General features: G+C 43.2%; 1 protein-coding gene across 3 annotated transcripts in view; it reads right to left on the bottom strand.

The window, feature by feature from the left end:
• Positions 1-26,123, bottom strand: part of stil (STIL centriolar assembly protein) — an 87,748-nt gene extending 61,625 nt beyond the window's left edge. Inside the window, exons 1-6 of one of the 3 annotated variants that reach the window (XM_068037173.1) lie at positions 25,857-26,123; positions 10,051-10,139; positions 9,844-9,951; positions 7,480-7,595; positions 3,792-3,979; positions 631-878 (exon numbers count right to left, since the gene is read on the bottom strand). In XM_068037173.1, coding sequence (XP_067893274.1) covers positions 631-878; positions 3,792-3,979; positions 7,480-7,595; positions 9,844-9,951; positions 10,051-10,094 — 704 coding nt within the window. In that variant the 5' untranslated portion in view covers positions 10,095-10,139; positions 25,857-26,123. The remainder of the gene's footprint in view (positions 1-630; positions 879-3,791; positions 3,980-7,479; positions 7,596-9,843; positions 9,952-10,050; positions 10,140-25,856) is intronic. The other 2 variants (XM_068037174.1, XM_068037175.1) reach the window with 2 other exon arrangements.
• Positions 26,124-27,005: the final 882 nt, after the last annotated feature.

The following is a 27,005-nucleotide window of genomic DNA, read 5'->3' as shown; positions in this document are numbered from 1 at the left end:
TTATTGCATAATTTCAAACATCAATTTTTCAGGTGGATGCCTCATTTTGCATTAGGAGGCCATTCCTTGCAGCAGTTAGCACTATGCGCAAGGATAGCAGTTATCACCACTCTCCAGTGTTTATGGATTAGCTTAATTAAAAGCAAAATACTGCAGATGCTGGAAATCTGAAATAAAAACTAGAAATGCTGGAAATACTCAGCATCTGTGGAGACAGAAGCAGAGTTAACATTTCAGGTCAGTGACCCTTCATCAGAACCCTTCATTATCTTTGGATTAGCTCCTTGGTCAGTTCTAAAAGCCAATTTCTAGGTCTCCTTATGGAGTCATTCTCTGACATCACCTGTTAAAGATGTCAGAGGTATTGTAATACCAGTGGAGATCCCAAATAAGTTTCTGGAGGGATTTTTTTTGGTACTGTATAGCTGGTGTAGTAATGGAAGTGACTTTAATTTGAAAGTACACCCCCCACCCAACATAATACTTTTCCTTTAAACTTGACTAAATTATTCCTCAGTATTAGTTATATAACTGCAGAACAAATTGGACATTATCTTTCAATATTCATAAGTTCATAAAAGATGACATTTCTATAAACTTATTCCAACTATCTTTTCATGCCTAACTTACCCGAATTTGTATGTCCCCTGAACCTGAGCAATATTTAATGGACTAGTTAAATTTCTTGCCAATGCTGTAGGGATTATGGGAACTGCATTGATTGGAGTGGCATCAAAAGTGATTGCGACTGTAACAGCTGCCCAGTGAAGTTCAAGGGTCAGATTATCAAAGTTCTCAATGCAGTTAATGCGCCCTCTCATCACAAGGAGTCTAGAAGAGTCAACTGTTTCCTTGCTACAGCAATAGTGGTGCAGCATCTGGTAAAATAAAAAGTACACAATTACTGACAGAAGTGCATATTGTCTGCTCCATTATCATTCTAATGCAGAAACAAGACTGTGTTCAAAGCCATAAGACTGTCTAATTCAAAATTCTTGGGACAAGGATTGTCTCGGTCAATAGGGACAATATAACTAGCTTCTGAGACTCCAGTCAATTAGGAATACAAAAAAAAGCTTTTTTTTCAAAAAAAAGTAAAAGGAAGACCATCTGTTGAAACAATTTGTTTCTATATACTTTGGATGCATTTTAGTTATATAGGATCAATCTTACATAACTATTGAAATATTCAGGAGTTGCTTGATTTCTGTCATAGAATTATACAGCACAGAAACAGGCCCTTCGGGCCATCGTGTCCGTGCCGGCCATCAAGCACCTATCTATTCTAATCCCATTTTCCAGCACTTGGGCCGTAGCCTTGTATGCTATGGTGTTTCAAGTACTCATCTAAATACTTCTTAAATGTTGTGAGGGTTCCTGCCTCTATCACCTCTTCAGGCAGTGTGCGTCATTGCTTGTGAGCTGAAAACTTTTTCCCTCCAAATTGCTTTCTTGGGATATACAATGCTATATAACACGTTTCATGACTCTGGTAGGTATATGCAGCTAGAGTCTCACACAGTTCTATAAACAATAATGGGTGCTTGGTGACAGGATGCTGCAACAGATTAAAGCAAATCCCCACTGGTATTATGCAGGAGGCTAGGGCCCAAAAGGAGCCCCACATCTCCTGGCACTCTAACTCCATGGACAGTCCACATACCATGCACAAGGACTGGAAACACACACCTAGGCCAGACGCTTGTTGTGCTCAGTGTCGAAATGCATTACAAAGACTGATCACATCCTCTTGCTGGCAAGAGCAAGATCATGCCACATCTCTGTCCAGGAGGGCTGGACAGGATTTTACAGAAAATAATGGGATTCTGGAGGAATTGATGTAGTTGCCTTGACTGATCAATTCAACAATCTGCTGGAAAACAGAATTTGACCCCAGTGAAGCAGTTTGCTGACTTCGGGAGGTCACAGCTTAAGCATGGTGGAGATAGTGCTGACAGGGTCACTGGCATCTTCACTGTGATACTGGATTTCCCCCAGGGTTAGGGATATTATCAGTTGTTTTCAGTCACCAATTGATGTGATAGTTTAATTTTGAATTTGTTTTTGCAGGGTATATGATTACTTTCTTGACTTGTTGACATGTTGAAAGATTTAGTCTTAATTAGCATAGCACGCCTTCAGCATCCATGGAACAGATACTGAAATTATATAATATATAATGTTGCGACTGACTGCTCCAGACAAAGCCCCCAATCAAAATATACGATTCTGATACTGGTGGGAGAAACGTACTATTAAGTCAATCCCATCCCTCCACAGACCACCTAACATAACATTTTAAACTTTCCAAATTAAAACACCCAGCCAAATTGTACCACCTATTAACCCCCGAATTAGGCTAACCAAACCAGGTGTCTTTAAATCAACAAATTAACTGTTTAATTAGAAAAACTAAAATCTTAACACTACAAAGACATAAACAACATTTAAAATGGAAAAAAATTTAGAGTCCTTGCAAATTTACACTTCCCGATGAACAATCCTCTGATTAAAATCCATGCGCAATCTTCCAGGGTTCAATGAGGAAAGCAAAAAATTCAACACCCAAAGTTTCAAACTTCTTTCTTCCAACGATGACCACAGTAGATCAGTAACTCGCAACCACTTTCAATAGAATCAATCTGGCTTTAGAATTTTTGCGGGATAAAAGATCGTCACAGTCTAACTTCCCTTCCTGTAGTTTAAATTATCAGAGATCTCTGTTTTGGCTTGACGTTTTAGAATTTTGAGAGAGAATAATAAATAAACAGACTAAATTCTCTTCCTTCAGTTTAAATAGGCTGTGAGCTCTTCTTTCAGATGCTAACACACAGCTGTCTGTGTCCCCTGTTAGAACAGGCTGTTCGCACTCTAAGCCAGTTCAAAATTAAATTGTACCAAATGTATCTCTCGATGCTCAGTCCAAGTGGCTGGATCCAAGGCAACGGGAATACACCCTTTGAATCGCAGTCTCCGAATGGATGTATCCAAGGCAACGAGCATGCATTCTTTAACTCCATCTTTAGAGCTTGCTGCCCTAAAGCAGTACGGTTCTTTTTCCAGCATTCTTCCCGGAAAAAAGACTACAGGATCATAATATATATATATTTGTTAAATAAAATAGCTAGCTCAGTAATACTGTCATTACCTGGCATCCAATAGCAGGTTTAATAGACAGAAACAACTTCACATAAGGAAATAAAGGCGGTTTTATTATTCAGGAACTAAGCCGCATAGAGCTGAGTTTGACAGCTTACATGTGCATCTGACAGCTAACAAACTGTCACTCCTATTTATTTTCTGCATGCAATGCAGATTTGCTTCACAGCTGACAGAATCTCTTCTTTTATCAGATCACACAATTAAATAAAAAAGGTATGCACAAAGAACTGCAAGAGAAAAGATTATATTTATGCCGCATAGATCATTTTAAAGAAAATAAACTTGAATGGGAGCAACACTACAAAAATCTTATAACCATAACCACATACACTTTGAGCAATAAAAAGAGGAAAAGGAGGAAATTCATAATTGATCAAATTATTAAAAGTTCACTAATTTATTCCCACATCTTAGAAATAATTTAGGCTTCCAAAATTTGTAGAAGTTTGTATTGCAAAGCCATGGATAGCTAATGCTAGATTAATAAAAGCAGGGTCAAGTTGTCTTAGATCACTGTGGAAGAGAGGGAGGAAGAAAAGAGGGGAATGTTGAACCAATACAGGGAAAACCTACACCTGCATACTTTTATGCAATTACAATTCAATGTTGTGTCATTCAGATTTAATTACCTTAAAGGCAGCATTGAAATCCTCAGATGTATGGACATTACTGTCTCTGGAAACCACTCCTTGAGTATCAATTATACAAGGAATGAGGAAATCTCCAGGAAGAAGAGCTGTAGGAATCTTGTCTGAACGTCCTGCAACCTCTCGTCCAGGATCAAGTCGATCTACAGTTAAGGTAACACCTTCCTCATCTATATGAAGTGAATAAGTTATATTTACTCAGTCAACTACACATTTTCGATGTTATATTTTTATTTGAATAATGTTGTACTGAGAAGAGAGTTAAAACATTAAGAACATAAAAAATAGTAGACCATTTGACCCCTTGAGCCTGCTCCACCATTCAACATGACCATGGCTGATCTTCTATCTCAACTTCACTTTCCTGCCTGCTCCCTATTTTCCTTGATTCTCTGAGAGATCAAAAATCTATTGATCTCAGTCTTGAATATACTCAAGGACGGAACATCCACAACCCTCTCAGGTAATAATTCCAAAGAATCACAACCCTCAGAGCAAAGAAATTTCTCATCTCAGCCCTAAGTGATCGACCCTTATCATGAGGCTGTGCTCCCATGTCCCAGATTCCCCAGCCAAGGGAAACAACCTCTCAGTGTCTACCCTGTAAAGCCGCTTCAGAATCTAGTAATTTGTTTGTTTAAATATTTGGAATTTTATGAATTAAACAAATGGAATTCAATGAATTTAATCAAAATTCAAATTCAAATTGTTGGTGTAGAGTCTTGCTCCTCATTTAAAGCAAAGTTTCTGACTCAACAATGTAATAGAGTGGACACAGGAAATAGTGCATAAATGGGACAGGATGATGGACAAAAGAAAATAAAGTACAGGTAAAGAGCTAAAAAAAAAAATTTAGGAGTTGATGATGTGAAGAGTGATACTGGTCAGGCTTGTACTGATAGAAGTCCAGTTTCCAACAGTAACGGGGGTGGGGTGAGGGAAGAAAAAAAAGTGAGAGCGTATGCATGCAAAACCTCCGCAGATTGAGGCTGTTATGGCTGAGACTTGACGTTTATTGTTGAGTAAATCCCATGGTGAATGGGAGGCTTTAAAATGATGAACATTATGCTAAGTAGCCACATGACTGATTTGGAGGCATTTAATGGATCGTAGCAGCATGAAATGCTCTCAGGATTGGAAAGCAAGGAGTAGTTCCATGGTTCTGGGAATACTGAGACAGCCCCCAGGATCATTGTTCACCAAGAGACTGGGATCATCAGGGTGGAAAGGCCACTGGGTCTGAGAAAATCTTATTTTGGACATAAAGATGGATGGCGGCGAGCTCAAAAAATAGTGGCCAGTCGGTGCGTGCTGCATGCCAAAGCGCCGTTGCAATCTCAAGCGCGGTGGCTCATTTAAATAGCCGGGGTGGCCTGCACCCCCCCAATCTCGTGGAGGGAGCAGGCTGTCTGCCCCCGGCAATGGCGTCAGCTGCCTGCGTGCAGGCATTGGCGTCGTTTTTAAAGGGCAGCCAGCCCTGCTGCCCAATTTAAATTTTTAAAGTCCCACCCTGCAAACTTTATTTATTTATTTAGAGATACAGCACTGAAACAGGCCCTTCGGCCCACCGAGTCTGTGCCGACCATCAACCGCCCATTTATACTAATCCTACATTAATCCCATGTTCCTACCTTCCCTCAATTCCCCTACCACCTACCTATACTAGGGGCAATTTACAATGGCCAATTTACATATCAACCTGTAAGTCTTTGGCTGTGGGAGGAAACTGGAGTACCCGGCGAAAACCCACGCAGTCATAGGGAGAACTTGCAAACTCCGCACAGGCAGTACCCAGAATCGAACCCGGGTCTCTGGAGCTGTGAGGCTGCAGAGCTAACCACTGCGCCACCCTAAATAAATAAATAAATTTCTAATGCCCTTCCCCCCCAATAACAATTACAATAAACTATTTGCCCTTCTCCTCCTCCCCCCTCCACAAAACATTTACCTTTGACATCTGACCCCCACCCCCCAAACTGCACAAAGTTTAAAGTTCAACCCTTTCCACCATTCCCTACATCCATTACGTATATTTGACCCCCCCCCCCCACCCCCAAAACCAACACCCCCATCACCACCAGTGTGACGCCGTGTTTCCCCGGACAGGAATCTGAAGACACGGGTGTGCCTGCTGCCGTGCCGAAGATCTCGGCGGGCCCTCAAAATCACAGGCAAGTCTATTTAAATAATTTTATTCATTTGAACATTTAAATTGTAGTCCCATCGCCCAGAGGTAGGTGGCGGGGGGGGGGGGTGGGGGGTGGAGCGAGGGCACCACAGAGCCTCGCCGCCACCAGCAGAATCAGGCTGGGCCCTCACAGCGTCGAGGTTTTTGGCGGGCCTCATCCAGAGCCATTTTCAGGCCCCCCACACCCCCCAGCTATAGAATCCGACGCCTGGGGGAGAACAAAATCCAGCACAAAGAATTTCAGTTGCAGCAAACGCATGACAGAAAAAAAAAATATATATTTTTTTTTAAAAAGTATTGAAAGAATTGCTTGATTATCAAACTAAGTGAAAAGGGGATACCTTGAGGTGGGATTTTACATTTATAAATTACTTTCCATTATAATTGCTAGCCAGTTAACACAAGAATTGTGTCACTGGAAGTGAGGTTTGTGGACAGGTAATGCACACAATAACTAATGATTTAAAAAATAAAAAGTTTTTCTTTCCCCAAGGAGTTACACTTCAAGAGCCAAGACTAAGTGTAGCTTTCAGCTGAAGTGGTGTCAGATGGAAGGGGATAATTGGGCACTGAGACATAATTCACTCTCCATTTTAAAATTACATATCCTGCCCTTATACTTGCATTGGCCTGTGAAATTTTTATGTCCACAATCCACAATGGAAAGTGCATATATCAACTGATTGTTCTGTAACTGCACCCTCCTGCCAACAGCAGCACCACCACTGGGGATGGTGCAATTACAGCCCGACAAGTTTTACATAGGCAGTTTGCATTATAAATATGTCAGCCATGGTTCAATTGGTAGCACTCTCACCTCAGAGCTAGAAGGTTCTGGGTTCAAGTCCCACTTCAAGACTTGAGCACAAAAATCAAGGCTGTCACAGTACTGAGGGAGTGCTGCACGAAACCAGGTGTCGTATTCCAGATGAGACGTTACACCGAGGTCCAGTCTGCCTTCTCAGGTGACCATAAAAGATCCCATGGCAATATCGCAAAGAAGAGCAGGGGAGTTATCCCCAGTGGTCTGGCCAATATTTATTCCTCAATCAACATCACAAAAACAGATTATCTGGTCATTATCACATTGCTGTTTGTGGGAGTTTATTGGGCATAAATTGGCTGCTGCGTTTCCTACATTACAACAGTGACTATACTTCAAAAGCACTTCAACGCTTGTTAAGCACTTTGAGACATCTGGCGAGTATGCAAGGCATTATATAAATGCAAGCCTTTCTTTTTACATAGGAATTTATAATATTAAAAAGTTGATAGGGAGTGAGCACATACACAAGATTTTTAATATATGCTGAAAATATTGAACATTTAATATTTAAAATTAAAAGACTACTGAAAATTTGTAATATTGTTTCAATAAACATTTTGTACAGGAGGGCCATTGGAGACTTCAAAAACTACAATCCCATCTGCAGCTTAAACAGAAAAATGTTACTATGTTTTAAGAGGTCATAATGGACTTACCATCATCCACTACAAATGACCCGAGCAGAAAACAGAAGAAATGTTTGCTCTCACTCTGTTTGGCATGGCGATGGACGAGACGCAAGGTCTTCTCTACCACAAGCAGCTTTGGGTTTCTGTGGAGTTGCATGTATTTACTACACAATGTAAACACAATGGCAGAAACTACAAACTTCTCTTCAGAAATAATTTTAAATATTCTATTTTGCTGCAGAAATCTTTACTCCTTTTAAGAAGAGAATGACAGAATAGTAAAGAATAACATGTGATCATCTCAAAAGTAAAAGAAGCCTTGTTGGAAAAAGGTAGAGTCATCTGCAAGGAAACATTTTCTGCTGTGTCTATTTGATTTTTCATATTAACTGCAATTTGAACATCCTGCACTCCAGTGGATAAATGCATATTATACTGTGGTAATGGAGAGGGCGGGGGAGGGAGGGGGGAGGGGGAGGGCGGGAGGGGGCGGGGGGGGGGCGGGGGGGGAGGGGGGGGAGGGGGGGGGAGGGGGGGGGAGGGAGGGGGGGGGAGGGGGAGGGGGGGGAGAGCGGGGGAGAGCGGGGGAGAGCGGGGGAGAGCGGGGGAGAGCGGGGGAGAGAGGGGGAGAGAGGGGGAGAGAGGGGGAGAGAGGGGGAGAGAGGGGGAGAGAGGGGGAGAGAGGGGGAGAGAGGGGGAGAGAGGGGGAGAGAGGGGGAGAGAGGGGGAGAGAGGGGGAGAGAGGGGGAGAGAGGGGGAGAGAGGGGGAGAGAGGGGGAGAGAGGGGGAGAGAGGGGGAGAGCGCGGGAGAGAGGGGGAGAGCGCGGGAGAGAGGGGGAGAGAGGGGGAGAGCGCGGGAGAGAGGGGGAGAGCGCGGGAGAGAGGGGGAGAGCGCGGGAGAGAGGGGGAGAGCGCGGGAGAGAGGGGGAGAGCGCGGGAGAGAGGGGGAGAGCGCGGGAGAGAGGGGGAGAGCGCGGGAGAGAGGGGGAGAGCGCGGGAGAGAGGGGGAGAGAGGGGGAGAGAGGGGGAGAGAGGGGGAGAGAGGGGGAGAGCGCGGGAGAGAGGGGGAGAGCGCGGGAGAGAGGGGGAGAGCGCGGGAGAGAGGGGGAGAGCGCGGGAGAGAGGGGGAGAGCGCGGGAGAGAGGGGGAGAGCGCGGGAGAGAGGGGGAGAGCGCGGGAGAGAGGGGGAGAGCGCGGGAGAGAGGGGGAGAGCGCGGGAGAGAGGGGGAGAGCGCGGGAGAGAGAGGGAGAGCGCGGGAGAGAGAGGGAGAGCGCGGGAGAGAGAGGGAGAGCGCGGGAGAGAGAGGGAGAGCGCGGGAGAGAGAGGGAGAGCGCGGGAGAGAGAGGGAGAGCGCTGGAGAGAGAGGGAGAGAGAGGGAGAGCGCGGGAGAGAGAGAGAGAGAGAGAGAGCGAGAGAGAGAGGGGAGAGAAAGAAATTTCCAGAAGCAACAGGAGTAAAGAGAATGGAGGCAGCTTGAGTTAGCCATGGGGCGACAGAGTAACCCCAGTGAAAGCATGGAAAATACAAGTGGTGCGGGGCTGTGTGCTGAGTTTTTAAAATTTTCCCAACTGATTCCAATCTTCAATGAGGGAGAGGTGGAAGCATTATTGTATCTTTTGAGAAACTTGTAAGGCAGTTAAAATGGCTGGCTGAGTGCTGGACTCTCCTGCTGCAAAGTCCGCTCACCGGAAAAGCCCACGAGGTTTATTCCCTGTTGCCAAGTGATCGTTCATAATTTGATGAACTGACAAAAAAATGCTATCCTGAGCAACCCTGTTCTGCCAATTCCATCCTAACTTTCCTTCGATTTCTCAGTTAAATATTTTTCTTCTAATTTTCACTCTGACCTCTCAACCCTTTTCCGTTCCAACTTAAAAAAAGCTTCTGTTGAGTCTATTACATCTTCTCCAGTATCTTCAGTTGTATTTCATTACCTTGTCCCTTTAATGGTTTAACTGAGTTGATCACCACTAGCTTGAGTAAAACACAAAAATACTACACACGCTGGAGAACAAACACAAAGAAAACGCAGGAAATTCCCAAGCTTTGAGTTTATACCCTTTTCACTTGGATTATTAAATTTTCAACCCGTTGAGTACCAAGATTTAACACAAATAATTTTCACAAAAAAATAGCAAAATGCAGTTAACTCTCTCTCTCTCGAATTTCTTATTTAAAACTATACAAAAAGCAGCATCACAAAGGTCAAATCATCTTTGGTTTAACAATTTAGATAAATACATTTGCAAATACTGAAAATGCTACACAAATTTAAACCTTATTGGTAATAATTATTCATTCATCATTGAGCAGCGCAGCTTTTATTTCCTAAAAAAAGTTGTTAAAATTAAGCCTCAAAATAGGGGGAAAATAGAAACTGTAAATCATACCTGTAATAGGCAAGTTGGATGCTTATTGCATCACCAAGTGGTGTTGAATCCCATAATGCTAACTTTATCTTGGGAAAGCTGAAGGCCATAATTCCATGTTCCAGAGGCCTGTGAAAACAATAAGTATAACCTTTCAGAAAATATTATATCACAAAATGAAGTTGTCAAACCATCTACAGCAACTCTTTAGAAATTCATATCATTTACCTTTGGGCCCAATGGCTTTCAACATTATTATATGAAAACTCCATTAGTTGAGAAGGGAGGTTTTTCCAAGCTTACTTCAATATTCATTCCTGAAATCAAGCAATAGCACAAATCTTGCACGTTCTGCTTTACTTTAACATTTTGTCATCCAGGGAGTGAGAGACCTTGGAGTGCATGTCCACAGATCCCTGAAGGTGGCAGAACGGATAAAGTGAAGAAGGCATATGGAATACTTTCCTTTATTGGCCGAGGTATAGAATACAAAAGCAGGGATGTCATGCTAGAACTGTATAAAATGCTAGTTAGGCCACAGCTGGAGTATTGCGTACAGTTCTGGTCACCACATTACAAGGAGGACATAATTGCTTTGGAGAGAGTACAGAGGAGATTTACAAGAAAGTTGCCAGGGCTTGAAAATTGCAGCTATGAGGAAAGATTGGATAGGCTATGGTTGTTTTCCTTAGAACAGACGCGGCTGAGGGGTGACTTAATTGAGGTGTACAAAATTATGAGGGGCCTAGATAGAGTAGACAAGAAGGACCTGTATCCCCTAGCGGAGAGGTCAATTACCAAGGGGCACAGATTTAAGGTGATTGGTAGAAGGGGACACAAGGAAAAACATTTTCACCCAGAGGGTGGTGGGTGTCTGGAAATCAATCCCCGGATCAGTGCTGGAGGCAGAACCCTCAACTCATTCAAAACCTGGACCCGAAATGCTGTAGCCTGCAAGGCTACGGATCAGGTGCTGGAAGGTAGGATTAGATTGTGCTGCCTGAAAAACTAGCCTCCCAAACATGATGGGCTGAATGGCCTCTTTCTGTGCTGTAACTTTTCTACGGTTCTAGCTTTGGATGCCCTAATTTTCCTCCTTTATGGGAATATGCTTCGTTTTTACCTGAAGTATCTCCACCTTGAAAGCCTGCAGTCGTTCATTTACTGTTTACATGGCCAATCTTTGCTCAGCCCACCTGTGCTATATTCCATCTCAAATCACTGAAATTAACTATTTTCCAGTTGGGTGCTTTCACACTGGATTTTTCTTTATCTTTTTCCTTAACTACATTTACACACTAAGTGACATATTGACTCATACCAACTTTTCAAAAGTTAAGTGCCAACTAAGAACATTATAGTGGCCAATTTCGATGAAGGCCAGACACCTGAAATATCATAATCCTTCTTGTCTCTTTGAAGATTGCAATAATGCTGGAACCATCCTTTGGAACTGTTCACTCCAATTCCATTTCCCTTTCCACATATTATTTTATGTTTTCCATGACAAAACCCGCTTTAAATAATTATAGCTTGTCTCAAAACTTTTCATGAAAGGTTAACAGAATGTTAGCTTTCCATGTTCTATTGACCCAATGTATGAATGATATTTTGATTTTAGCTTCATCTGCTTTATTACAGATAACGGGTTTATGTCCCTTGATACCAACCAGCGAAAATAACCTTTCCTTATTTATCCTCGCAAAACCTCCCAATTTTGAAAACCTATTGAATTCTGAAAGAACAGCAACAGAAGAAAAAAAAAGTTCAGAAAGAGCAGGAACGAGATGAAGGAAAAAAAGCAATGCCAACTAGCATGGTGTTGGAATGCATGGGTGTTAATGTAAGAGTGTAACTAATAAGGTTAATGAGTTACAAATGCAAATTGCCACATGGGGTTATGATATCGTGGCTATAATGGAAACATGGCTTAAACATGGGCAGGAATGGGAACTAAACATTCCTAGCTACAATGCATTCTGGAGGGATAAGAACAAAAAAGGTCAGGAGCAGGGGCACATGACTGCTGTATTGATCAAGGATGATATGCTAGAGGGTTCAAAGACTGAATTGTGACAGAAACCACACCTGCCAAATGGAAATATCTTAATTTTGTCATATGGAACAATACTTGAACTTTTTACTGGACATTGAACATACCTTGTTTAAAAGGACCACAGAGCTGAACAGCTAAAACATGGCTGTACATTTGCATTCTGAGAGATAGTTGCACAGAGACACAATGGGAGTGCTCCCTGATTCAATTAGCAAGATGGGTTTTGTCAAGTGATGATCAAAAGACATCGAGAGCCATTGACTTTGCAAGAGACAACACTCCATCACCACCAACCCCCCCACCCCCCCCCCCCCCCCCCACCCCCAGTGCGTGTAGTAAGCTTTGAAGAATCGACAATCCTCCCCAGAGGATGCTGTTTCAAACAAAGAGCTGGTCACATGACTTACCTGCTGGCCAGACTGGGAACTGTTGAATTGTGCCTCACAGAAAGGTTTGGGGTAGACTGCAACTTGAAGACAAATGAAAAGGAAGCTATCTCCCTGTCTCTCTCTCTCTCTCTCAAGAAAAGTTCCAAAGAGCCACAGAAGCAGCTTAAGCCTCAAGACAGAGGACCTCGTCAGCCTTCTCGTACCAGAGAGACATGTTTGAAAGTGTGCACTGGGCCCCAGCGAGAACTGCAAGACTTCAACTGCAATCAAGGACTCTACAGCAAAACTAAAGACAGTAATTGAACTCCATTTACTACTCCAAACCCTCCCCCTTTAATTCTTTCTCCTCTTCTGTATCTATTTGCATGTGTTTATCTTGTATGCATGCTAGCTTGGTTGCGTCGCATATTTTCAGCAATTTTAACTGAGTTAGTGTTGAGACTAATAAACGTACCTCTTTCTTGTTTAAACCCAAGAAAACCTGTCTGGTTGGTTAATTTACGATTACAATTAGAGGGCAGTGATCAAGGACTCACTGAGCTGAAGCTATAAACACTGTTTTAAAAGTTAAACCCTGTTACAGCCAAACCAGGAAAGGGGATAGAGGGGAGCCCTCTCACCTGGTTGTAACATAAACTATTTGGTAAGAGTTAAGCAACGGAAAAGGAGCTGTTACATTGTTAGGTGTTTACTATAAACCCACAAATAGTGAGGTGATAGAGGAGCAAATCTGCAGACAAATTTCACAGAAATGTATTAATAGAGTGGTAATGAGCTTCAATTACCCCAAAATAGACTGAGGAAAAATGAGCGAAGGGAAGGAGAGTAAAGAATTCCTAAAACGTGTACAGGGGAACTTCCTTAATCAGTATTTTTTTAGCCCAACAGAGGAAGAAAGCATCGCTGGATCTAGTTCTGAGGAACAAAGTAGGGCAAACAGAATGTGTAATAAAAACAAGAAATGCTGGAAATACTCAGCAATCTGGCAGCATCTGTGGAGAGAGAAGCAAAGTTAATGTTTCAGGTCAGTGATCCTTCTTCAGAACTAGCAGATATTAGAAATGTGAAAGGTTTTAAGCAAGTAAAGCAGGGGTGGGGCAAGAGATAAAGGAGGTGCAGATAGGGCAAGGTCACAGAGAATAACCGACCAGAAGGTCATGGAGCATGAATGTATTGCAACAGGAGACCATCTGGGCAACGGAGACCACAAAATAATTTTTTTTTTTAAAGTAGTTATGGAAAAAGATAAAGAAAAATCCAAGCTGAAAACACCCAACTGGAAAATAGTCAATTTCAATGATTTGAGATTGAATCCAGAGCAGGTGGGCTGGAGCAAAGATTGGCCATGTAAACAGAATCACAGAATCATTACAGTGCAGAAGGAGGCCTTTCGGCCCATCGTGTCCGCACCTGCTCTCTGAAAGAACAACTCCCTCAGTTCCATTCCCCTGCTTTCTCCCCATAACGCTGCACATTCTTCCTTTTTATATAACTGTCTACAGAATCACAGAACAGTAAATGAATGACTGCAGGCTTTCAAGGTGGAGCTACTTCAGGTATAAACTAAGCATATTCCCATAAAAGAAGCTAGGGCATCCAAAGCTAGAACTCCCTGGATGACAAAAGAAATGAAGGTTAAAGTAAAACAGAAAAAGGTTTCTGGCAAATATCAGGTACATACCACAATTAAAAATCAAACAGAATGCAGAGTGCACAGGGGAAAATTGAAAAAAGATACAAAGGGAGATTAGCAGGCAACATAAAAAGTGAACCCAAGAATCTTTTTACATGGTTATAAAAAGATAGTTAAAGGAATGGCAGTGCCAATTAGGGACAAAAAATGAAATCCTGTGGAGGCAGGGGGCATGACAGATACTGAATGAGTGCCTTGCATGTCTTCAAGAGAGGATGAAGTTAATACTGCAGTAGAGATATTGGATAGGATAAAGATAGAAAGAAAGAAGGTTTGCATCATTCAAATTTGAAAAGTTACCCAGCCTAGATGGGATGGAACTTAGGTTGATGAGGGAAGCCAGAGCGGAGACAGATTGTGGTCAGTGCGTTTTCTTTCAATCCTCCTTGAATACAGGCTAGAGAGTTGAAAATGTTACATCCCGATTCCAAAAGGGGGAGAGGGATAAACAGACTAATTCAGGCCATAGCAGCGCATGGTAATAAAAGGACCATGGTAACTTAGGCACCTAATTGGCTGCAGAGTGTAGTTGTGAATGTATGGTTTTTTTGACAAATATGTAGTGGAGTCCTCTGGAGTCAGTATTAGGACCCTTGCTTTCATGTTATTTATAAAAGATTAGGACTTGCGTATAGGGAGTACAATTTCAAAGCTTGTAGATGATATAAAACTAAGCAATGCAGTAAACAGTAGAGGATAGACAGGCAGTTTGAAATGGTCAAACACATGGCAGATGCAGTTTAATGCAAATGAGTGGGAAGTGGTGCACTTTGGAAGAAACAACATGGAGATGCAGTATAATCTAAATTAGTGTCAGCCAAGGCTGAGTTGGTAGCACTCTCATCTGAATCAGATGGCTGTGGGCTCAAGTTCCACTCTAGAGATTAGAGCACAAAAACCTAAGATGACAGTGCAGTGCTCCCTCAGTATTGCACTGGAGTGTCAGAGGTGCCATCTTTTGGCATAGGCTTTAAACCAATATCTTTTCTGCTATATCAAGTGCATGCAAAAGATCCTATGGTACTATTTTGAAGAACAGTAGGGAAATTAGCCCCAATGCCCTGGCCAATATCTATCCATCAATATCATAAAACAAATGATCTGTTATCACTTTATTGTATTGAGAGAGCATGCAAATTAGCTGCCTTGCTCTCCACATTACAACAGCAATTATACAAAGTATTTTTGGCTGTAAAATTCATTGGGTCATTGTGGTTTCTGAAATTCATTGTGGAAGGCTCTATATAAATGCAAGACTTTCATTCTTGAAAAGGCATTACTTTGGCTGGGGGGTTCGGAGTGGGTTTGTAAAAGCAGAGGGCCCTGGGCATGCACAATCACAAATCCTTGAAGGTGGCAGAGCAAGTTGATAATGTAGTTAAGGAAGTGTTGGGATACTTGGCTTTGAATACAAAAATAAGTCTCACTGGAGTCAGAGGATGTGGGTTCAAACCCAGAGGGAGGCTTAAAACACATCTTCTAGGCCGACACCTCATTGCAATAGTACGGCAGTGCTATGCTGTCAAAAAAAATCAATCTTTTCGATGAGACATTAATCTGATGACTTCTCAGGCAGATGTTAAAGATACCATGGCATTATCCAAACATAAGGGAGATCTTCCAGTATCCATCAACTATCACCTATTTATCTCATTGCTGTTCGTGGGACCTTATTGAATGAAAACTGTCTGCTGTTTCCCTACATTAATATAGTCCTGCATTTTTTTTTTTTTATATTCATTTATAGGATGTGGGCATTGCTAGCTAGGCCAGCATTTATTGCCGATCCCTAATTGCCCTCAAGAAGGTGGTGGTGAGCTGCCTTCTTGAACCGCTACAGTCTTTGGGGTGTAGGTGCACCCACAGTACTGTTAGGAAGGGAGTTCCAGGATTTTGATCCAACGATAGTTCCAAGTCAGGATGGTGAGTAGCTTGGAGGTGGTGGTGTTCCCATGCATCTGATGCCCTGGTCCTGCTAGGTGATACAGGTCGCAGGTTTGGAAGGTGCTGTCGAAGGAGCCTTGGGGAGTTGCTGCAGTGCATCTTTTAGATGGCACACACTGCTGCCACTGTGCATCTGTGTTGAAGGGAGTGAATGTTGAAGGTGGTGGATGGGGTACCAATCAAGCAGGCTGCTTTGGCCTGGATGGTGTCGAGCTGCACCCATCCAGACAAGTGGAGAGCATTCAATCACATTTCTGACTTGTGCCTTGTACACGGTGAACAGGCATTGGGGAAACAGGAGGCGGGTTACTCACCGCAGAATTCCCAGCCTCTGACCTGCTCTTGCAGCCACAGTATTTATGTGGCTACTCCAGTTCAGTTTCTGGTCAATGGTAAACCTAGGATGTTGATCATGGGAGATTCAGTGGTGGTAATGCCATTGAACGTCAAGGGGAGATGTTTAAATTCTCTATTGTTTGAGATCGTCATTGCCTGGCACTTAAGTGGCAAGTAACATTTGTGCCACCTATCAGCCCAAGCCTGAATGTTATCCAGGTCTTGCTGCATCTGGACATGGGCTGCTTCAGTACTGAAGAGTTGCACAATGTTCAGCACCATTTGCAATCATCAGCAAACAGCCCTACTTCTGACCTTATGATGGAGGGTAGTGTAAATCGTGGCGCGGAGTCAACTCCCCCTTGGCCCCTTTATTCCCTTCACCCACTTGATCCTGGCCGTCACGTGGGACTAAATCCTCTTAATTCAGGCTCAGGCTAGGTGTTTGGGATATCGGGATTACAGGAGAGCCACCCTCCACCTAATCCACCGGATACAGTTAGTACAAAGAGGAGGAAACTCAGTCCTTTCTTTAACTATCAATTTACTTTATTCACGTTGTTGTACAATGTCAGAATAAGGCTTATACACTTGGTTAGACAAAAGCATGCAGCTCAAACTGGGTTAGACAGTTAATAACAAAGCTAACTAGAATCGATAAGCACACCCACTAGGTTCCTCTGACCAAGTCACAGAAAACAAAGGATAATACCCGAAAAAGGGGAGAGCTGACGCTGGCCAGGCGTTCCATTCTCTCTCTCTTTTACGTCGTTGCCACGTTGCTCACGCAAGGTCTTCCACTTCCGCAATGGTTGGTCTCCAGAGTTTCTCGCTGGCTCTATGCCTGAGATTTTCCATACTTATTCTCTTTCTTATCTCTTCAAACTGTGCTGTTTCTTTCCGGTTGGTTTAGGCTTACTCACCTCGTTCGTATCTTCTCCTTATTGACCCAGGCCCAAAGACCCCGGTATCACACCATGTCCAAATAAGGCTCTATTCCTGTGATCTCGCTCCTTGTCTTGTCACATAAATTAATTTGTTCAAACTGGTTTTTACCAGCACAGGCCAGTGTCGGAGCTCCAGTTACTATAGTTCATGAACTATCCAGCAGTTTGTAATAGATTCTGTACTTCTTGCAGCCCCTGGCCAACAGCAGGTCATTGATAAAGTAGCTGAAGGTGATTGGGCCTAGGACACTATACTGAGGAAATCCTGCAGCTATGTCCTAGGACTCAGAAGATTGACCTTCAACAACCACAACCATCTTCCCTTGTGACAGGTATGACTCCAACCAGCAGAGAGTTTTCCTTGATTCCTCTCGACTCCAGTTTTGCTAGGGCTCCTTGATGCCATACTAGGTCAAATGCTGCCTTGATGACAAGGGCAGTCACTCTCACCTCACCTCTGGAGGTAGGCTCGCTTGTCCATGTTTGGACAAAGGCTGTAATGAGGTCAGGAGCGGAGTAGCCCTGGCAGAACCCAAACTGAGCGTCAGTGAGCAGGTTATTGCTGAGCAAGTAGTGCTTGATAGCACTGCTGATGACCCCTTCCATCACTCTGCTGATGATCAAGAGTAGACTGATGGGGTGGTAATTGGCCAGGTAGGATTTGTCCTACTTTTTGCGTTCAAGACATACTTGGGCAATTTTCCACATTGCCAGGTAGATGCCAGTGTTGTAGCTATACTGTAACAGGGATGCGGCTAGTTCTGGAGCACAAATCTTCAGTCCTATTACCAGAACGTTGTCAGGGCCCATAGCACCAGTGCCTTCAGCTACTGCTTGACATATTGTGGAGTGAATCGGATTGGCTGAAGAATGGCATCTGTGATGCTGGGGACCTCACGGAGAGGCCGAGATGGATTACGCACTCTGCACTTCTGGCTGAAGATTTATGCAAATACTTCAGCCTTGTCTTTTGCACTGATGTGCTGCACTCCCCCATCATTGAGGGCAGGGATATTTGTGGAGCCACCTCCTCCAGTTAGTTGTTTAATTGTCCACCATTATTCACGACTGAATATAGCAGGACTGCAAAGCTTAGATCTGATCCGTTGGTTGTGGAGTCGCTTAGCCAGTCTATTGCATAGTGCTTCTGCTGTTCGGCATGCCATAGAACAGGAGGCCTTTCAAGCCATCATGTCTGAGCCGGCCCAAAAAACTAACTCCCCAGTTTAATCCCACCTTCCAGCACTTGGTCTGTAGCCTTGCAGGTTACAGCACTTCAGGTGCATGTCCAGGTACCTTTTCAAAGAATTGAGGGTTTCTGCCTCCACCACCGTTCCTGGCAGTGAATTCCAGACACCTACCACCCTCTGGGTGAAGAAGTTTCTCCCCATATCCCCTCTAATCCTTCTACCAATCACCTTAAATTCTGTGCCCCCTGATGACAGGCCTCTCCGCTAGGGAAAACAGGTTCTTCCTGTCGACTCTATCTCGGCCCCTCATAATTTTGTACACCTCAATTAAGACACTCCTCAACCTCCTCTGTTCTAAGATAAACAACCCTAGCTGATCCAATCTTTCCTCATAGCTGCAACTTTCAAGCCCTGGCAACATTCTTGTAAATCTCCTCTGTACTCTCTCCACAGCAATTATGTCCTTCCTGTAATGTGACCAGAACTGTACACAATACTCCAGCTGTGGCCTAACCGGTGTTTTATACAGTTCCAGCATGACATCCTTGCTTTTGTACTCTATACCTTGTCCAATAAAGGAAAGTATTCTATATGCCTTCGTCACCACTCTAACTACCTGTCCTGACACCTTCAGGAATCTGTAGACATGCACTCCAAGGTCTCTCACTTCTTCTACCCCCCTCAATATCCTCCTGTTTATGGTGTATTCCCTTGCTTTGTTTGCCCGCCCCAAATGCATTAACTCACACTTCTCCGGATTGAATTCCATTTGCCACTTTTCCGCCCACTCAATCAAACCATTGATATCATTCTGGAGTCTACAGCTATCCTCTTCACTATCAACTACACGGCCAATTTTTGTGTCATCCGCAAATTTCCCAATCATGCCTCCCACAGTCCAAATCATTAATATCTCCCATAAACTGCAAGGGACCCAACACTGAGTCCTGTGGAATGCCACTGGAAACCACTTTCCATTTGCAAAAACATCCATCTACTACTACTCTTTGTTTCCTCTCACTGAGCCAATTTTGAATCCAACCTGCCACATTCCCCTATATCCCATGGGCTTTTCTAACCAGTCTGCCTTGCGGAACCTTGTCAAACGCCTTACAAAAATCCATTTAGACCACATCCACTGCACTACCCTCATCGATCCTTCTTGCTACCTCCTCAAAAACTCAAATCAAGTTAGTGAGACATGACCTTCCCTTAACAAATCCATGCTGACTATACCTGATTAATCCATGCCTTTCTAAGTGGCAGTTTATCCTGTCTCTCAGAATTTATTCTAATAATTTACCCACCACCGAGGTCAGACTGACCGGCCAATAATTATTTGGTCTATCCCTCGCACCTTTTTAAAGTAATGGTACAATGCTCACAGACCTCCAATTCTCTGGCACCTCACCAGTATCCAGTGAGGATTTGAAAATGATACTCAGCGCATCCACTATTTCCTCCCGAGCTTCCCTTAACAACCTCGGATGCAATCCATCCAGCCATGGCAATTTATCCATTTCAAGGATGTCAGACCGTCTAGTACTTCCTCTCTCATTATGCTGATCATATCTAATATTTCACACCTCCTCCTCTTACTACAATGTCTGCATCATACCTCTCCTTTGTGAAAAGGGTGACAAAAAAACTCAGTAAGAACCCTGCCCACATCCTCTGCATCCACGCATAAGTTCCCTTGTACATCTCTGATAGGCCCTACCCTTTCCTTAGTTATCCTCTTGCTCTTAATGTACTGATAAAATATGTTTGGGTTTTCTTTGATTTTACCTGCCAAGAATTTTTCATGTCCTCTCTTTGCTTTTCTAATTTCCTTTTTTATGTCACCCCTGCACTTTCTATACTCCTCTCGGTTTTCTAAAGTATTAAGATTTTTATGACCATCATAAGCTTTAATTTTCTGCTTTAACTTACCCTGTGTGCTTCTAGATAATCAGGGGGCTCTAGATTTGGCCGTACTACCCTTTTATCTTTGTGGGGACATGCCTCCATTGTAATCCTGTGTTGTAGCTTCATGAGACCGACACCTCTCTTTTAGGCATGCCTGGTGCTGCTCTTGGCATGCCCTCCTGCACTCTTCATTGAACCAGGGTTGGTGTTCTGGCTTGATGGTAATGGTAGAGTAGTGGACATGCAAGCCCATGAGGTTACAGATTGTGGTTGAATAAAATTCTGCTGTTGCTGATGGCCCACAGCACCTCATGGATGCATGAGGTTATAGATTGTGAATAAAATTCTGCTGTTACTGATGGCCCACAGCGCCTCATGGATGCCCAGTTTTGAGTTGCTAGATCTTTTCAAAATCTATCTCATTTAGCACAGTGCTAGTGCCCACAACATGATGGTGGGTATCCTCAATCTGAAGACAGGACTTTGTCTCCACAAAGATTGTGTGGTGGTCACTCCTACCAATACTATCATGGACAAATGTATCTGCGACAGGTAGATTGGTGAGAACGAGGTCAATTAGGTTTTTCCCTCACCACCTACCGCAGACCCAGTTTAGCAGCTATGTCCTTTAGGATCCGGCCAGCTTGGTCAGTCGTGGTACTACCGAGCCACTCCTGATGATGAATACGAAAGTCCTCCACCCAGACTACAGAGTACATTCTGGGCCCTTGCTACCCTCTGTGCTTCTTCCAATTGGTGTGCAACATGGAGAAGCACTGATTCACCAGCTGGGGTTGGGTGGGGAGAGGGAAGGGGGGGTGGGGGTTGGGGTGGTGGTGGAGAACTGGTAGGTCGTAATCAGCAGGAGGTTTCCTTGCCCATGTTCGACCTGATGACATGAGACTTCATGGGGTCCAGAGTCAATGTTGAGGACGCCCAGGACAACTCCCTCCTGACTGTACACCATGTGGTGCCACCTCTGCTGGGTCTGCCCTGCCAGTGGGAGAGGGCATACCCAGGGATGGTGATGTCAGGGACAATGTCTGCAAGGTGTGATTCTGAGAGTATGACTATGTCAGGCTGTTGCTTGACTCGTCGGTGGGACAGCTCTCCCAATTTTGGCACAAGCCCCCAGATGTTAGTGAGGACTTTGCAAGGTCAACGGGGCTGGATTTGCCATTGTCATTTCCAGTGCCTAGGTCAATGCTGGGTGGTCCGTCCTGTTTCATTACTTTTCTTTCACTTTTTGCGGCTTGATACAACTGAGTGGCTTGCTACGCCATTTCAGAGGGTATTTAAGAGTCAACCACATTGCTGTGGGTCTGGAGTCACATATAGGCCAGACCAGGTAAGGATGGCAGATTTCTTTCCCTAAAGGACATTAGTGAACCATTGCTCTTTTAAATAAAAATTGACAATGGTTTCATAGTCACCAATAGACTAGCTGTCATCCAGATTTATTCATTGAATTCAAATTCCACCATCTGCCATGGTGGGATTCGAACCCAAGTCACCTGAGCATTAGCCTAGGTCTCTGGATTACTAGTCCAATGACATTACCACGATGCCATCACCTCCAGTGCTATATAAATTAAAGCTCTTTGTTTCCCATTCACAACAGTAATTTCTACTGTGGCGAACTGGAATCAGTCAGGTTGAGAGCATGATTAAGAGGTTAGACCTCACATGACTAACTGGCTGATCCAGTTTTTTGAACTAGCTAAAGAAAGTTTGAACTCAAAGACTGCTTGCACCTGGACTGAGAAGATCTCTCCTGTCTGCTCCCATCTCTTTCTCACAAGCCTCTGAATCCACTGAAGACACATGAACCTCAAGAGAGAAAATTCTTCTGCAGCGAACAAAGTTTAAGAAGAATACTGGGCCCCAACGAAAAGCAAGATCAACCTACAATCAAGGACTCTACAGTGAGCTCGAAGATCCATAACAAAATCCCTCTTCAGAGATTGCCTCAAACTTTTCCACTTTATTTTTTTCTTCTGCTCTTTTCTGTCTCTATTTGCATATGTGTATTGCGTATGCATGCTAGCGTGGGCGCATCATGTATCCATAGGTGTTAACCGAATTAGAGTTTAATAAATTTCAACTTTTCTTCTTTAAACCTAAGAAAACCAGTTTGTGCTGGTTTCTTTGTCTTATAATTGGAAAGCAGTGAACAAGGATTCACCAAGGGGAACCTAAAAACACTGAGTGTTTAAAATTAAGCCCTGTTATGGTTAGGCCAGGTGAATGCGGAGAGGGACCCCTAGATTCCTTTCTCACCTGGTTGTAACAATATAAAACAGAAGTCTGCATTATAAAAGCTTGGGAGATAATATTCTATAACTATGATCCATGGAGATGCAAGAAGCAAAGCAACAAGTTAGTTAGGGACTGTGCCACAATCAGACATAAATCATAGTCCATTGATCTCCAAAATACATAATATTTGAAAAGGTAATATGCATGGCAGATATACAGTTGGTTTACTCAAAATAAACCACAGACTACACCAACTGTGCAACTCATGATTGCCACCAACATATGCAAATTATGCTGGCTGCCAATAATTTAAATGCTGCAATATGAAATGATGATTTAATGAAAATAAAACCTTCAATTATTATTGAAGAAAGAAAACTAATAGTAAACTGCCAGTGGAATGGGAAGCAACAGGGGTGGGAAGAGAGTGAACCAGGAAAAGGCAAGTGGCGTCAGAGAGCAAATCCAACTGTAAAAAAAGAGGTGGAAAGAGAGGAGGGGAGAACGGAGCTAGGAAAAGGACACAGGAAGAGGGAAAAGGAACACAGAAAAGGAGAATGTGGTTCATGAAGGATGTTGAAAACACACCAAGTGTGAGGAAGGGGGAAAAAAGTGAAAGGACAGATTTTATATGCCACCTTACTACATCTCAGGATACCTACAAGTGCTTTAGACCTAATGAATGACTTTGGCAATGCAACCCCTGTTAAGTAGGGCATGAGAACATTCCTCAGCATCAGGCCATGACACACCCAACAATCTAAACCTTTAAAGAAAAAAGTTAGAAGTCACTCAAATTTTGTAGAAGAATACAACAAAAGTGACTGAGAGAAAGTGCAAAATGTTGGCATCCAATAGAAAACAAAGAAAAATGAAACAGCATCAGGATCTCAAGTCAGCACGATGCTTAAGACTGCTGGACAGCAAGTTCAATTTTCTAATTGTTGCATCATTTATGGAACAGCTGTTACTGGCACGACATGTAAGCTTTATTGGACATAACCCAGCCAGATGGAAACAAATGGATAATGTACAACGATTGCAGTCGGTAGCCAGGTTGGCCATGTCAAGTAAAAATTGGAAAATTTGGTAACAAAATTTAATAACTTCTGATTTTCAGATTATTCAATTAACTCAAGTAATTTCTCACCTATTCAGAAACAATTCCTATTTTCCTGTTTGCGCTTATCACACATTGCATTGACTTGTAGCAATTCAAAAGTCTGTGATTTATATCTAAATATAGAGATAATGTAAATTAAAATCAAATGTTAATTCTCTACCTCAGTTGATCAAATGAGAAAACCTTCACCCAAATGTGTTAATCAAGTCAAAGTAAGGGCTTTAAAGCAACCTTTTCCTCACAAAATTCTCCTGAAACATAACACTAAGATTTACAGTATTTTCTCCAGTTTTGTCACCAAAAGGTCAAGCTATACAGTGTGTTGAGAATTCCTGTTTCACAGCTAGACCTTCAAAGACCTGAAAATCCGATGAAAAGCTGACAGCTGACCAAATCACAATGTCACTCCAAATCCTACTTCAGTGCTGTCACAATGATTTTATTCATGGTGGGCATTTGCAGTACAATTGTTTTATCCAAAGCCAGGTTCTGCTCGCAAAGGTGAATGTACTGGTCTACAAGTGGTATTGAGCACAACAATCTGAGAAGTACGCCTGTGTACTGCTACACCAATACCACTAATTAAGCAGAGTTTGATCTTTTCATTTTGAATGATTTACACCAGAACTATTAATATTTGCAAATTAGAACACAGATTAAAGTAATTTCAATTAATGGAACAGTACATACTCTTCATAATGAGATGTATTAAAAGTAAATTACAGTTTTCAAGCTAAAACAAGACCCACTTGAAATGCGTGAGACTTGACAAGCCTGAAGGATATACAGATGCTGATAATGCAAGTTAGATACCCAACTGTTGAAATGTTTTAACTTCATTTTACGTTACTCATTTTACATCTCACTGAGGAGAAAGAATAGTTTATCTGTTACGATTGAAATAAAAGTCGTCACGAAATCATAGAAAGTTTAAGGCACAGAAAGAGGCCACTTGGCCCATCATGTCTGTGCCAGCTGAAAAACAATCCACCTATTCTAATCCCACCTTCCAGCATTTGGTCAGTAGCCCTGCAGATTACAGCACTTGAGGTGCATATCCAGACTCCTTCTGAATGAGTTGAGGGTTTCTGCCTCAACTACCCTTTCAGGCAGTGAGTTCCAGACCCCCACCACCCTCCGGGTGAAAAAGTACACAGTGGCTAGCACCGCAGCCTCACAGCTCCAGCGACCCGGGTTCGATTCTGGGTACTGCCTGTGCGGACTTTGCAAGTTCTCCCTGTGACCGCGTGGGTTTTCGCCGGGTGCTCCCGTTTCCTCCCACAGCCAAAGACTTGCAGGTTGATAGGTAAATTGCCCCTCGTATAGGTAGGTGGTAGGGGAATTGTGGGGATGTGGTAGGAATATGGGATTAATGCGGCATTCGCATAAATGGGTGGTTGACGGTCAGTACAGACTCAGTGGGCCGAAGGGCCTGTTTCAGTGCTGTATCTCTAAATAAAAAATAAACAACTCGTATGGAAAAACGTCCCAGTGCAATTCACAGAGAAGTAATCAGAAGATTCATGAGAATGTTTCCAAGGATGAGGAACTTCAGTTACGTGGATGGATTGGAGAAGTTGGGATTGTTTTCTTTGAAAAGAAGTTTGAGAGGAGATTTAATAGAGATATTCAACAGGGGTCTGGACAGGGTAGATATGGGCAGCGCAGTGGTTAGCACCACAGCCTCACAGCTCCAGGGACCTGGGTTCGATTCTGGGTACTGCCTGTGCAAAGTTTGCAAGTTCTCCCTGTGTCTGCGTGGGTTTTCGCCGGGTGCTCCGGTTTCCTCCCACATCCAAAGACTTGCAGGTGATAGGTAAATTGGCCGTTGTAAATTGCCCCTAGTGTAGGGAGGTGATAGGGAATATGGGATTACTACAGGGTTAGTATAAATGGGTGGTTGTTGGTCGGCACAGACTCGGTGGGCTGAAGGGCCTGTTTCAGTGCTGTATCTCTAAATTTAAAAAAATAGATAGGGTAAAACTGCTCCCATTGGTGAAATAATTAAAAACTGGCATTTCCGGGCAAAATTAAATTGTGCGGAATCCACAATTTAATGTGGATAAACTAAAAAAACACGAAAATAACCTGAAGGAAAACGACAAACACAACCAGTTCTCCCTTGTCTCTTTAACACGCTAATCATAACAAAGCATTAAGTTTGAAAGCTCGCCGCCACCGCTCCTTACCCAAGCGTTTTCTTCCGGACTCCCTGCTACTCGTTTGCACGGACTCGATCAACTGCTACTTAACCACAAACCTCAGTTAAAAGATTTTCTGACCATTCTCGATGACACCGACAACCATTTACATCGATGAACAAACAGTTTACCCTTCCGTTACACAGCCCGTACACACGGTGCTCACTCAAAAGTAAATATGGCGCCACGTTCTGCCCGAGACGCGCGAGCACCAATCGCGCGCCGCTTCTCCCGCTCCGTCCAATCGCGCGCCGCTTCTCCCGCTCTGTCCAATCGCGCGCCGCTTCTCCCGCTCCGTCCAATCGCGCGCCGCTTCTCCCGCTCCGTCCAATCGCGCGCCGCTTCTCCCGCTGCGTCGCGCTCACTTTTCTTCAACCGTCAATAAGTTTAACAGGGTTTTTGCGCATGCGCATGCCTGTCTTGGGTGAAAGGTAATGAAATGTGTTGCCTCTTTTTATTTATTAATCAAGTTATACATTCCATAATGGCGTCACTGTATACTAGTATGAAATATGAGACAGAAAGGCAATAGTATCTGTAATGAAATAACGTTTAGAACACCACTGGGAAAATGGATGGCGTAAGCGTCTGCTGTAAAGTACTAAAAATAAAAACAGAAAGTGCTGGAAATACACAGCAAGTCTGGCAGCATCTGTGGACAGAGAAGTAGAGTTAACGTTTCAGGTCCATGACCTTTCACCAGAACTGGCAAAGGTTAGAAATGTAATTGGTTTTAATAAAATAAAGCGGGGTGGGGGGAATAGGGCCCTCTGTCATATCACACACCTTGTGTTCTCTTTTCTCTCCCCACCACTGCTCTACTTGATTAAAACCTATTACATTTCTAATATTTGCCAGTTCTGATGAAAGGTCACTGACCTGAAAGTTTAACTCTGCTTCTCTCTCCACAGATGCTGCCAGACCTGCTGAGTATTTCCTGCACTGTGTTTTTATTTCAGATTTCCAGCATTTGCAGTATTTTGCTTTTATTTTTGCTTGTACTTGTCCAGTTGGCACATTCTCACACTGGTGCCAGTATCAGGCATTTTTTACACAGAACGACAACTTGTATTTATGGTGGAAAATCATCCCAATGCAATTCACAGAGAAGTAATCAGAAGATTCATGAGAATGTTT

The sequence above is a fragment of the Heterodontus francisci genome, chromosome 8 (assembly GCF_036365525.1).
Source record: "Heterodontus francisci isolate sHetFra1 chromosome 8, sHetFra1.hap1, whole genome shotgun sequence".
NCBI classification, from domain to species: Eukaryota; Metazoa; Chordata; class Chondrichthyes; order Heterodontiformes; family Heterodontidae; genus Heterodontus; species Heterodontus francisci.
This window is presented reverse-complemented; position numbering and strand designations above follow the sequence as displayed.